General features: G+C 33.8%; 2 protein-coding genes across 2 annotated transcripts; one reads left to right on the top strand and one right to left on the bottom strand.

Annotated features, from left to right (window-relative positions):
• Nucleotides 1–1,743: 1,743 nt before the first annotated feature.
• On the top strand, nt 1,744–2,404 carry LOC137732705 (uncharacterized). Its single transcript, XM_068471996.2, has one exon. The coding sequence runs from the start codon at nt 1,853–1,855 to the stop codon at nt 2,174–2,176; it is 324 nt and encodes a 107-aa protein (XP_068328097.2). The 5' UTR covers nt 1,744–1,852; the 3' UTR covers nt 2,177–2,404.
• Nucleotides 2,405–8,680: 6,276 nt separating this feature from the next.
• On the bottom strand, nt 8,681–11,510 carry LOC137724720 (agamous-like MADS-box protein AGL21). The gene is made up of 7 exons (XM_068463438.2): nt 11,432–11,510; nt 10,296–10,357; nt 9,923–10,022; nt 9,774–9,815; nt 9,422–9,463; nt 9,139–9,254; nt 8,681–9,013 (listed from the first exon to the last, which is right to left on the bottom strand). Exons 1-6 carry the CDS (start codon nt 11,507–11,509, stop codon nt 9,195–9,197), a joined length of 384 nt encoding a protein of 127 aa, XP_068319539.2. The 5' UTR covers nt 11,510; the 3' UTR covers nt 8,681–9,013; nt 9,139–9,194.
• Between the last annotated feature and the right edge of the window lie 750 nt (nt 11,511–12,260).

Below are 12,260 nucleotides of genomic sequence, written 5' to 3'. Positions count from 1 at the left end.
ACTTCATCAACTAGTCTACCTTATCTGCTGAAGATCTGATGTGATGGTTTGTTGAGTATTTACACACTCAAGGGGGATTGTTGCAGTCATATTTAGAATAGGAATGTGATTGTGTAAATCCTAGTAGATCTAGGAATATCTCTTATATTCTTATTAGGAGTTGATTACCTATTAAGAGGTGTAATCCTAAAAGGGTAAGGCTTTTACCTATCCTACTACTATAAATAAAGGCACAATAGGGGTGATACAACACACACCTCATAATTAAATCTCTCTCCTCTCCCTCTTGCTACCGCCGGCCCCCTCTCTCTCTATTCCTTAGATAGCTCAGTTAAATAGGTCTACAACACTTTAATCTATGTATCATTTTATTTTACAATTTATGTATTCCAATACAATTATGTATTTTAAGTATGAATAAACACGTATTTATACAATATCTAATAAATTTATTTAAATTTGCCTAGGGGTCCGCCTAGCTGCCTAGGCGCTAGGCCCCAGTCCACCGCCGACTAGCACCTAACGTCTTTTAGAGCCTTATTAATTAGTGCTTGGTAGAATGCCATAGCATTTTACTTAAGTAATTGAACATGTTTTGATTGATTTTATCATCTGTTTTTCTCCTATGGCGTAGGTATATTATTTGAGTCGTAGAGGTATTATGCTTGTTAACATTTGACTTTGACATAATTTCCATATATTAAAGTTTTTGAATCAATTTGTTTCCATTAAAGTTAAAAATTAGAGCCTTGTTAATTAGTGCTTGGTAGAATGCCATAGCATTTTACTTAAGTAATTGAACATGTTTTGATTGATTTTATCATCTGTTTTTCTCCTATGGCGTAGGTATATTATTTGAGTCGAAGAGGTATTATGCTTGTTAACATTTGACTTTGACATAATTTCCATATATTAAAGTTTTTGAATCAATTTGTTTCCATTAAAGTTAAAAATTAAAATTAATTAGGAGTAAATGATACATTTTTTTTTTCTGTCAGTAGAGCTAATGATGCATAAATAGGGAATTTTAATTTGCTTCCATGATTTACCTCAAGTGATACAATGGACTTAACAATTCCTCAACCCCTTTTTTATTTTATTTTTTATTTTTTTACAAATGATATTATCTACATTAAGGGGAAGAGGGGTGGGTTATGCTCACAATAGGCTAGCAATAATGTGGTTTAGATTTGCCTTTGGCGATAATTGAATCTAATCAAATTGCATCTTAAGTTTTTAGAAGGTTCTAAGATCCCATTAATTTTGGTATGAACCTTCTTAGCTATGTAAGAGTAATGATAAAATTTCAATTTTGAAAGAGGGTAGGTGAGAATTTCAGCTCACAAGTGGTGGATTGTCTTGGTGATATAGGGTTGTTATTCAACTTACTACGTCTTGACTCTTGAATCCTGAGTTCAAACGCTTCTCTCCCTCTCTCCTTCATAATGTAAATTAATGTGAAATATCGCTTCTAATAAAAACAACCAAAATCTTTACATACATAAAAAATATGCTTAAATAACCAATCAACAAAGCATATTTTAAGAGGGTTGGTGTGAAAATATGCTTTTTGGACTAGTGATTTCTGTCTGTATATTCATTTTCAAGCTGCAAACATGTATGAGCCCCACAAAACTGGTGCAACAAGAATATAATTTTACATCCAACAAACTTAGTATTATTATTGTTACCTTTTATAAAGAGAGATATCAGATAGGTCTCGTCCTCTCCCTCCACTCTCTCTCTTTCTCTCTCTCTCTCTCTCTCTCTCTCTCTCTCTCTCTCTCCGTGCTCTTCAAAAACCTAACAGTAACAAAAGTCTGTTAGATTTACTTGTGTTTCATTAGGGTTAATGGAGAGAGATGTCATTGATCATCACAGAAAATCTTTTTCCAGGTGTTTGATGTCTCCTTCGTGCTTTCCGGTGCAAGAAGAAATGGAGTACGCTCGCATCCGCAGCTGCAGCCAAAGAAAAAGAAGCCCTAGATGGCGGAACTTGCTTCGGAGGTTGTTGAGTGATAGGGGCAGAAGCATATGCGGGTCGAAAACTAGGTCGTTTCAGTACGATGCTGTCAGCTACTCGCAGAATTTTGATGACGGGTGTCATTTACATGAAGAACCAAGACGCCATTTGCAGGTTACGCTTCCTGATGTGAGATGGGATGGTTCCACTTGATGAGCAATATATCGGGTCTAGCTATTACAAAGCTAGAAGATGTGTAATTATAGATTATTATTAATCAATTTATTGTAATAGTGCAATTCTGATCTCAGCACATTTTCATGTTATTTTTTGGGGTTTTAGATTTGATGCTCAGTCGCTAAGATGTCCTAAATTCGAATCCTCGCACTTTTTTGATAAGAAAATTGTGAGATAAATGTTAAGGGTGACGATACAGCATTCGAGCTCCTTCTTTAATATGCATCCTTCAGTGTGAACTTCAAAGGGGAGAGAGTAATCTTGTTATCTCTGTTCACCTAGATCTACCTTATACACAAGGGTGAGCCCAAGCTATAAAGACTCTATTTTGTGAGGATCGAAGAAGAAGGAAAAACATCTATCGTATACGGTCTTACTCTTATTATACAAAAATGTTGTTTCTACGACATCTACCTTATACACAATACACTTTTTCTCGTTTATGGAAGACACAATATACACAGTTTTCATTTAAGTGTTAACAATATAGTTGTGATTAACTAACAAGATTCCACACAGTGATTATACATTTAATTAATTCAAATTTATTTTATTTAAACAAAAAACCCCCTCAGAATCTGAAAATTACACTAATCCCAAATTGGACACCCAGGGGTTTTGATTCAAAAGAACGTGTTCATCAAGTTTCCCCTTCTCTCTAACGGCAATTACATACGCTCTACTTTTATTTATTTATTTTTTTATAGATACTTTTATTTGTTAAAAAAACCACAATGGAAGAAGAAATCGATATCGATGATGATTACGAAGATGAGGTATACAATTATTTTTTGTGTTTTTACAAGTTTTAGTTCGAATTTTGGTTTCAGTTTTTTCTAGACTCTCAACTCCAATGATGAAACAGAACCACAACTCAACTTTTAATGCAATTGAAAATAAAATAGGTATGGAATAGTCAAAGTAGCACCCTTATTTATTAGGATATATGCTCAAAACTGAACTGAAGCCTCTTTGCATCAAATAATCGTAGTTAACCGCAATTGGAAATTATATTGCTTCATAAATGGATTAGTTTAAGATTAAAAGACATGAAATATACAGATGGAGGACATGGGTGTACAAGAGGTTATTATATAGATGGAGGACAAGGGTGTACAAGAGGTTATTCTTGGAATACTAAAAAATTATCTTGGGTGTCAAGAGAATATTGAGAAAAAAAGGTGTCGGTGGAAAACTTGTACTGTCCAGAGACAAATGGGTTTTAACAGAAATTCCCTTCCCAATTTTACTATTTTGGCTGAATCCCGGTAGTATCAAACTCGGTTCTATTGGAGAGTCATGTTAAAGGCTCCAGCCTTAGCAGTCCAATCCTTAGTACCTTGGACAACACTATTAGGAGAAATGTTTTAGTGTACCGGAAATATAGTTCAGTATACCAAATGTCATAATACAAATTATTGTAAATTTTATTTATATATCCAACCACTTATATTATGATAATTGATGTACCGTGTTGTGTTCACGGCACATTGAAAAATATTTTCATTTTTAAGGCTCACAACTCCGCACTAGCAAGAGAGTAACTCTTCAATACACCTAAATGTAACATGCTAAACTCAAATAATAATTGTATGGGATCCATCACACAACAATGGGTTCCAACGACACATTAAATCGGGCGTATCAAAGACTCAATCCTACGAAAAGTTTGTATAAGAATACTCACGAAGCAACCAAAAATAAAATTATTATGGAGCCAAAAATAATTTGAAATTTTTTGGAGCTGATACGTAAATTTTTACCAGCAAAATACAACAATGCCCTTGTTAAATTGGCTAGGCCCACATTTAATCACACAGAATCTAACATCCCTAAGGCCCTGACTACCATCTCATCAAGTTTCCTTGCATGTGTCAAGAAGATAAGTCAAAGACATTAAAGATATGATTAATTACTAAATTCTATCTTTATACTTACCCAAAGGAAGACCAACTTTATCAAGAATGGAATCACAATCAAACTGGGATTCCACCAAATAAATTCAAGATATTATTTAATAAATAATAGGCTTTTTAGCAAAAATGGTCCCTGAGATTTGCATAACATATCACCTTGGTCCTTAAGATTTGAAACCAATAGAAGTGGTCTATGAGATTGTTCACCATCAATCATTTTGGTCATTCCGTGCAAAATTATGTTAGATAAGGATCAAAATGACAAATATACCCTCAATTTTAATAAACAATGGGCAAAAATGAATTGACAAAAATTAAAGGTATTTTGGTCATTTTATTTTTATTTAATGGAGATTTTTCATGAAATGACCAAAATGATTTATGGTGGACAAATTTAGGGACCAATTCTATTGATTTCAAATCTCAGGGACCAAAGCGAGGAGTTATGCAAATCTCAGGGGCCATATTGGCTAAAAAGCCTAAATAATATCTTGGGATAATTCTTTCCTCATCCATCCTATGGATGACACACCTTGGCTAATCAGATGTTGACACATGTCAGGGCAAAACCTTACACATGTGGCCGGCCCTAGCTCTATAAACTGTGGTTTCTAAAAAATTTGTTCTTTAAGGAACTACACTTGTAATCCTTTGATTCATGGAACGTCAAACAGAAACCGAAACATTCAATAGATGAGAGAGAGAGAGAGAGAGAATACTAAAGTGTGCACAGAGGAAAGCCTTATGTTGGAACCAAATTCACGCATGCTAGTCCCTAGATTGTAAGAACTCGCGTGTCTTGCGGATCAAAATTGTGGTTTCTAGAATTTTTGTTCTTTAAGGAACTACACTAGTAATCCTTTGATTCATGGAGTGTCAAAGAGAAACCGAAACATTTAATCGATGAGAGAGAGAAAATACCAAAGTGTGAATAGAGGAAAGCTTTATGTTGGAACCAAATTTGCGCATGCCAATCCTTAGATTGTAAGAACTCGTGTATCCATTGTGGTTTCTAAAATTTTTGTTCTTTAAGGAACTACATTTGTAATCCTTTGATTCTTGGAGTGTCAAAGAGAAACCGAATCATTCAAACAATGAGAGATAGAGAGAATACCGAAGTGTGAACAGAAAATTGGCACTAGAGGAAGGAACGAAGAGAGACGAAAGGGTCAATGGTGAACAACAATTTTGTTGTAGTGTCCAGAATGAGTGAGCTCCGATTGCTAATTGTTTATTTCTTTCCTTTTGAGGAGAGATTTTTCAATGTGCCTTTAACACGTTGTGGTACACCATTTGTAATAATGCAATTGCTTGGAAACTTGAAACACAAAATCTCTAACTAATTGTATTACTAGAATTGATGTACCAGACCTTGTTCTTGGTACACTGAAACAATTTTCCCTTCTGAGTTCTAACTAGGGATGGGCAAATACCCATTAGTTATGGGTAACTGCGGTTATCCGCCCATTTAAATTTGGCGGTTATCTGTCCATTTAAATTTGACGGTTACGGTTATGGGTAACCGTTTTGATAAATAAACAGTTATGGGTATAACCATTTACCCGTGAAATTTAAATGGGCGGTTATGGGTATTACCCGAGTTATAAACGGGTGCCCATTTAACCGTTTATTTTAATATATGTAAAACTCAACAAAAAAAAAAAAAAAAAAAAATTAGTTTCTAACTAGGTTTAGTATCCCGAGATATATTTGGTTATAAAGAACCATATATATATATATATATATATGCCTCACTTGAGAAAAATTTATATAGTTAATAGAACAAGCTAATGTTTAATATATGTGATTGAATGTGCCAAAGCATTAGAGTGTTTGACAGTTTTGTTTTGGAGTCTTTTGGAGCTTTGACCAATTCAAGATAATGATTACCTTGAGCATTTAGAAACATGTTATTATCAGATGATACGTACATATATATATATATATATATATATATATATATATATATATTTAATTGGCTTCTAGTTTTCAATAAATATTTGACCCCAAAATTAGAAATCGATTAAATGGCTTGGATCGATGAACATATGTTTCTAAATAAAAATCCAAATATTTATCAAATTAGTTTATTAGCAGGCTGATGCGTACTTATATATATATATATATATATATATATGTGTACAAGAATATTAATTAACCTGCAACCATGCATGATTCTTGTAATAGATTGACAATCCAGTAATTGGGAGACATCGCATATATTCATAAATAATATTGCTGTTAATATAAAAATACATGTTAAATGTACTTATAATTGTATTTAATAGTTAGAAAAAAGAAAATTATGACAAATTTCTTTTTAATTTTCAAGTTGTTAAAAAAATAGGTAGACAGGTAAACAAAAAAAAAAAGTAAATGGGTAAACGGGTATGCAGTTATGGATAAATGAGTATGAGGTTATGAGTATGGTTAACCGTTTGGTACGTGGGACGGGACGGAAAAGAGTGGGACAAGGCGTTTCGTCCCACGTTTGGTGCGCCTAAAACGGGTGGAACGAGCTGTTCCACGAGACGAGTTTTGGATGAATTTTCGTTCCGCCTCACCCCCTGAAACGACTCGTTCCACATCCGTGGAACACAAAATTATAACCTCTCCGTCTCCTTCTTCTTCCTCCTTGTTTCCATCCGAGGGCATCTTTGCTCCCGCTCCATTCCGTTCAGTCCCGTCCCGTCCCGTCCCGTCCTGTCCCGTCTGCATACCAAACGATACCTTTATAAACAGTTATGGGTATGAGTATACCCGTTTATGTAAATACTCAATGGGTAAACGATTATGCGGGTAAAAGTTTAAATTATGGGTAAATAACCGTGGTTACCCACCTGCCATAACCGTTGCCCATCCCTAGTTCCGACCAACATAACATTGTTTTCATGTTTGTTAATTTTTCTATCTGGCCTGCTCAGGCATACGCTGGTCAAGTTGGGCCTCGTCCGGTCTTCTACTGCATCCTAAACGCAAGTTGGACAGAGTCCCTTGACTCAAACGACGAAGTTTTGTAGATGTTAGGGTTACGCCATGAATTAAGCAGCTATAAAGCCCAAGCCTCCGCCTCCTTCTCTTACCCCTTCGTTCGGATTCATAGAAATAGTGTTTTATTTATTTATTTTCGGTTTCTTTATAAAATTCGAAGAAGTTTTTTAAGGTTGTATTATTTGTCAGAGGATGATGAATTCAATGTGCAAACGCAGTACCAATCTTGGCTTCTATGAGCGGCACTGCCACACTAGATTTTTGACTCTCTCTCTCTCTCTCTCTCTCTCTCTCTCTCTCTTAATTTCTTCAATTTACAAATTTTTCTTATTTTGTTTGATGGTTGTTTTTTTTGCCGTTAGAAATAAAAGAAGCTTCATATTTTTGTCAAAATATTCTGAATTTTCATCATTGAAAGGTTTGAAAATGGGCCTTTTATTGGGTTTAGAAAGTATGGAGTTTTTCCATTAATTCCGCAAGAATGCATTTTGAAATCCTACTTGCGCCTTCTTCGTACAAATCAATATTTTAACCTTACTATTAAGAATTTGAGGTCATTTAACTAATCCAAAAAACGGGAGATCATATTTTTTTAGATTTGTATATGAATTGTATTTTTTTTTTTTTTTTGTCCAAGTATATGAATTGTGTGTACAACAGTTAAATTTTATATAAAACTCGTACCACTCAAGTCTTAGCTTATATTGGAGCTTGACCATATATTTTCTACTCAAACTGATTATTGACAACGGGAAAATGTGTTGAACTTCATAATTTAAGGTCATTCCAAGAATCCATTCAAATTTAGAACTTGTAACACTCTCCCTATAGGCATTTTAATCCACTCTTCACACATATTTATCTATTATTAAAAAACTATTACTGTCAACTTCTTCCTTAAAAAACAAACTGGTTTCTTTCTATTCGAGTGTAAAATGGTATAATATCAAATTTTAGTCTTCAAATTGTGGCGTAGGTTAACAAATTTGTATTTAAATAGTCACATTTGTGGACTCTTTTGGAGACTCTTACTTACCTTCTTATTTCAGTATTCTCACTTTTCATCGTGCCACTCAAAACTAAAATTTTATTATATAAAAATCCACTATTTTTCTTTTTAGATTTTTTGTTTCATGTGCTAGTGGAATACATAGTAAAAGCGAAAATGTTGAAATGAGAAGGTAATTGAGGAGTTTGCTAGCACTCTGGAAAAAAAAAAGCTTCTTAAGTTTGTATGGATTCATTGAATATTGGATAAAATAACTTCAAATATAATAGTAGGATGAGATTGACAATTTTAAATGAGTTTAAAAACTTAATTTTTCTCGGATAATAATTTTAGTTTAAAAACTAAATCAGCAGGTTACTAGCTTTTAATGGTATTTTATTTTTACATTTATGTTTTGATTAGTATACTAAGTGCGATAACAAATTTGGATGGTAAGCATGAAGTTGTTATGCCAGAACAAATTTGGAGGATGGCATTAATCGAATTGAAATGTTAGGGACGAAACCATTTGTGAATTGTGATATGGCCGAAAAACAATGCTCATGCAGTTTGGAGCACCTTCACAACTGTAACAATGTTTAGTTCAAACTTAGTACTAATTAAACATTTCCAAGCACACAAAATAATTTCTTTTTATTCTCTGTGTGTCTGTCGAAGAAAGTTTGCCAGTCTGGCAAGCACACAAGTAACACCAAAAAGCCCGAGAAGGATAACGGCCGTAACATGAAAGTCCACCAGGCCGGAAAAAAAAAGGCAAGCCCACCAATCCAGGGCCCAAAAAGAACTTAGCAAAAACTAACTTTTACATTTTAGATGCTTGGAGTATAAGGCATCCTGTTTAGAGAAAGTCAATTGACACTTGTCCATGATCCGGGCACTTCCTTGAAGTATATACTTCTGCATTATAACATGCACATTTTAGATGAAAGTTGAGATGAAAATGTTTCCTAACATCAAATTTTCAGATCTTATGAAAAAAAAAACTTATCTTTTCTGATAAATGAACGTGAAGAAAAATTTACCGCTATTTATTTGCTTGGTCTTGTTGACGTCTGTTATATTTGTTGGTTGGGCTGGCTTAGTTGAAGGTGTATAGGGACATGTTACTTTTTGAATTCACAGCACTTGTGCCATAAACCTGTTCCACATGAAGTTTATTATTGCTAATATCTGACTTTAACTTGCCAAATAAGGTAATTATAGATTATGATTGATTTCTTTCTTTAAGTTCTTATTGTAGTTAAATATTGAATCTGAATACCTTCTTTAGTAATTTCCATTTTTTTCTAAACAAAAGAGATTTACCTTCTTGTACAGTTCCATATTTTGTTGATGTATGACATTACGCTGCATCGAACAAACAAAGAAAAAATTGGTATGGCGAGTGAACTAAGAGCTGGTTTGGTATTATTGTGCTTTGAAAAAAAACTGCTTCTATTGTGCTGTGAGAATAAGCTCATTTTTGCTACTTCACGTTTTCTGCTTTTTTTCACCCAAAACTGTAAAAATAAGCTGTTTTTAGGTGTTTACCAAATATCTTTTTGAGCTCAGTTTTTTTTTATTTTTTATACCCACTTTTTATAAAAGCATCTCAGTACCAAACCAGTACTAACTTTCAGTACTAATGTGTAAGATAGAATGACGATCGACTAATTACCTTTTGATTTAGCTCTTCTATTTCATAAGTTAATATTTGTTCCTGCAAGAATTTAGATGATTGATATTTGTCAAAATTCTACTAAAATAAAAAAAAATTACAGCATGAAATTAGATTATACACAAATCAAATCATTCATTTCGGCTAACCTTTTTCATTCGAATTCCCTGCAGACTCATTTCCAATTGACTTTCTAGACCTTGTAGTTCTTTGACACTTAAACCACAAAGTTGTTCTTCCATGAATTGCCTGTACTACGACAATGAGGAACGATAAGTCGATGATCAGTGTTTGGAGTCCTTCTACCATAAATCAGTGTATAACACATTGTTTTTAAGTGGCTCGCATCCACCCTAAACCTAAATAATTAGATATCGAATTAGGACATTGTAAGAATTTTATGAAGCATCTTATTATGACAGTACTATCCATGAGATGGTAACAATAGATGCATCCACCGTTATTTGTGCGTGTGCCTTCAAATAAAATTGTTGAATTCTTACTGAAGGAGAAAGATCGTACCGATGATTTTCTTTCAAGTTCTGTAGTTGTTGCCTTAAGTTGGCTACCTCCCCTTGCCAAAACTAGCAAGTGCACAATAACAAAACAGTAGAATGCATGCAACATTTGAGAAATGGATCAGAAAAAGTCTTTTCGATAACATGTTGGAAACTTGTGATTATATAAATACATATATAAACCCTGGTTTGTCAAAGAAAAGTAGTTTCTTGCGGTATGTGTACAATTTGGTCTAGTTCAACATATTCTAGTAGTACTTCTGACTCAAGACAAACGAACTATCTTATAATGGAGTTATACAAGTTCACCATCCCATCATCAGGACTTTGTTTGGAAGATTATAACATGTCCAGTTCACATCTCTTGGCAGCTGAAAACATCCTATAGATAGTAAATGATGGAAGAGTAGGTTCAACTTATACAAGCATCGTGTGTCCCTACATATATGTTAGTTAGGAACCGAAGTATCTTCTTATGATATATCAGAATCTGTTTCAACTAACATGCTTGATCAGTGCCAAGGAAGTTGTATGCATGTTTAGTTTTGCCTGATGGTGGTGTGAAGTAAGCCTTCCTTATGATGATTAAAAAAATAACTCCATTAAAAAATAGTTCGTTTGACTTGACAAAGCAGGACCAGAGAATATTATTGTAATAATTATTTGTTCCTAATCTGTAGCAATGGTAAGCAACAGCGGGGACTTGGAAATTTTATTCCAAAACCAAACAATGCTTGAGACGCATAAGTTGTAACTGAATGCCTAGTTATAAGTTTTATGCCTAGAAGCTGTAAGGCAAATCCGAAATTATTTGGTTAAATATTTGGAAACATAAATTGGTTTATCATGTATTTCACTTATGCTTGCTACTTTCTACAGGTTGAAGCAGATACACAGATATATACAGATTTAGGGTTTAGGGTTTCTATGTACAGAGTTTAGTGATGAAATCCATGTCCATCCTACCATCGTGCTCTTCATCAACCCTAATATCTATTTTAAACTCAAATAACGTAGGGAAGAAAGAAGAAGAAATCGAACTCTTGCAATTAATAAACTCCAATGTAGTTAAGATTTCATATGGTATGCTCCAATATAGTTAATGCAGAGAAAAATGAGCAAGAGGTAGATGGAGAAGACCTTCACTTCTGAAACTGGGCTAAGAAGTTGCTGATGTTCCTCCCTTGATCTATTGTATCTCTCTATCACTGACTTCATGCTGGTGGAAATAAGGACATGACACAGTAATCAGATGATTCATTATGAGGACTCTAAAGAAAGATGATGCAAAGGTCAAAGGCAAATAATATCGTCTAAAGGAAAAAGTTTACGTTGACATTGATTTCTATGCCACTACATTAGAGAGAGAGAGAGAGAGAGAGAGAGAGAGATAGAGAGAGAGAGAGAGAGAGAGAGAAATACATATATATATATATATATATATATATATATATATATAGTTCAGGGTAACAGATATTAAGGGATATGAATGTTGGCAATCAAGAAGGAGAGGATTATCCACATGGGTATCCAGTCGTGACGAAATTGGTTACTATGAATCCCAAGTTTTCCCTTTTCTGTGTTTTCCCTTTTCATGAGTACATTCTGTTATACATATTGGTCAAAATCTTAAGATCTATTTGATAACTGTATAGTTTTTAGTTTTCACTTCTTGTGCTTTAGATATAAGCAATCTGTAGGGGGGAAAGTAGGGATGAAGAAGGGTGGTAGGAGGAAGGAGATGAAATAAAGAATAATGAAAGTAAAAACAACTTAAAATAGTTTTTCGTTGTATGTAATTTTCATTTTATGCACATTTTCTTCTACATTTCTCCCACCATCATTCCTCCACAATACATATCCCTCATTTCTCCCCTATATATATTTCTTATCTATCTTTCTAGCATAAGAATGAAAACTAATGCAAATGATTATCAAACACTTTATTATTTTTGTTCATTACTAAATG

This window comes from Pyrus communis, chromosome 15 (assembly GCF_041283825.1).
Source record: "Pyrus communis isolate YQ-2024b chromosome 15, ASM4128382v1, whole genome shotgun sequence".
In the NCBI taxonomy this organism is placed as follows: Eukaryota; Viridiplantae; Streptophyta; class Magnoliopsida; order Rosales; family Rosaceae; genus Pyrus; species Pyrus communis.
The sequence above is the reverse complement of the archived record's forward strand: the minus strand, read 5'-3'. Positions and strand labels throughout refer to the sequence as shown.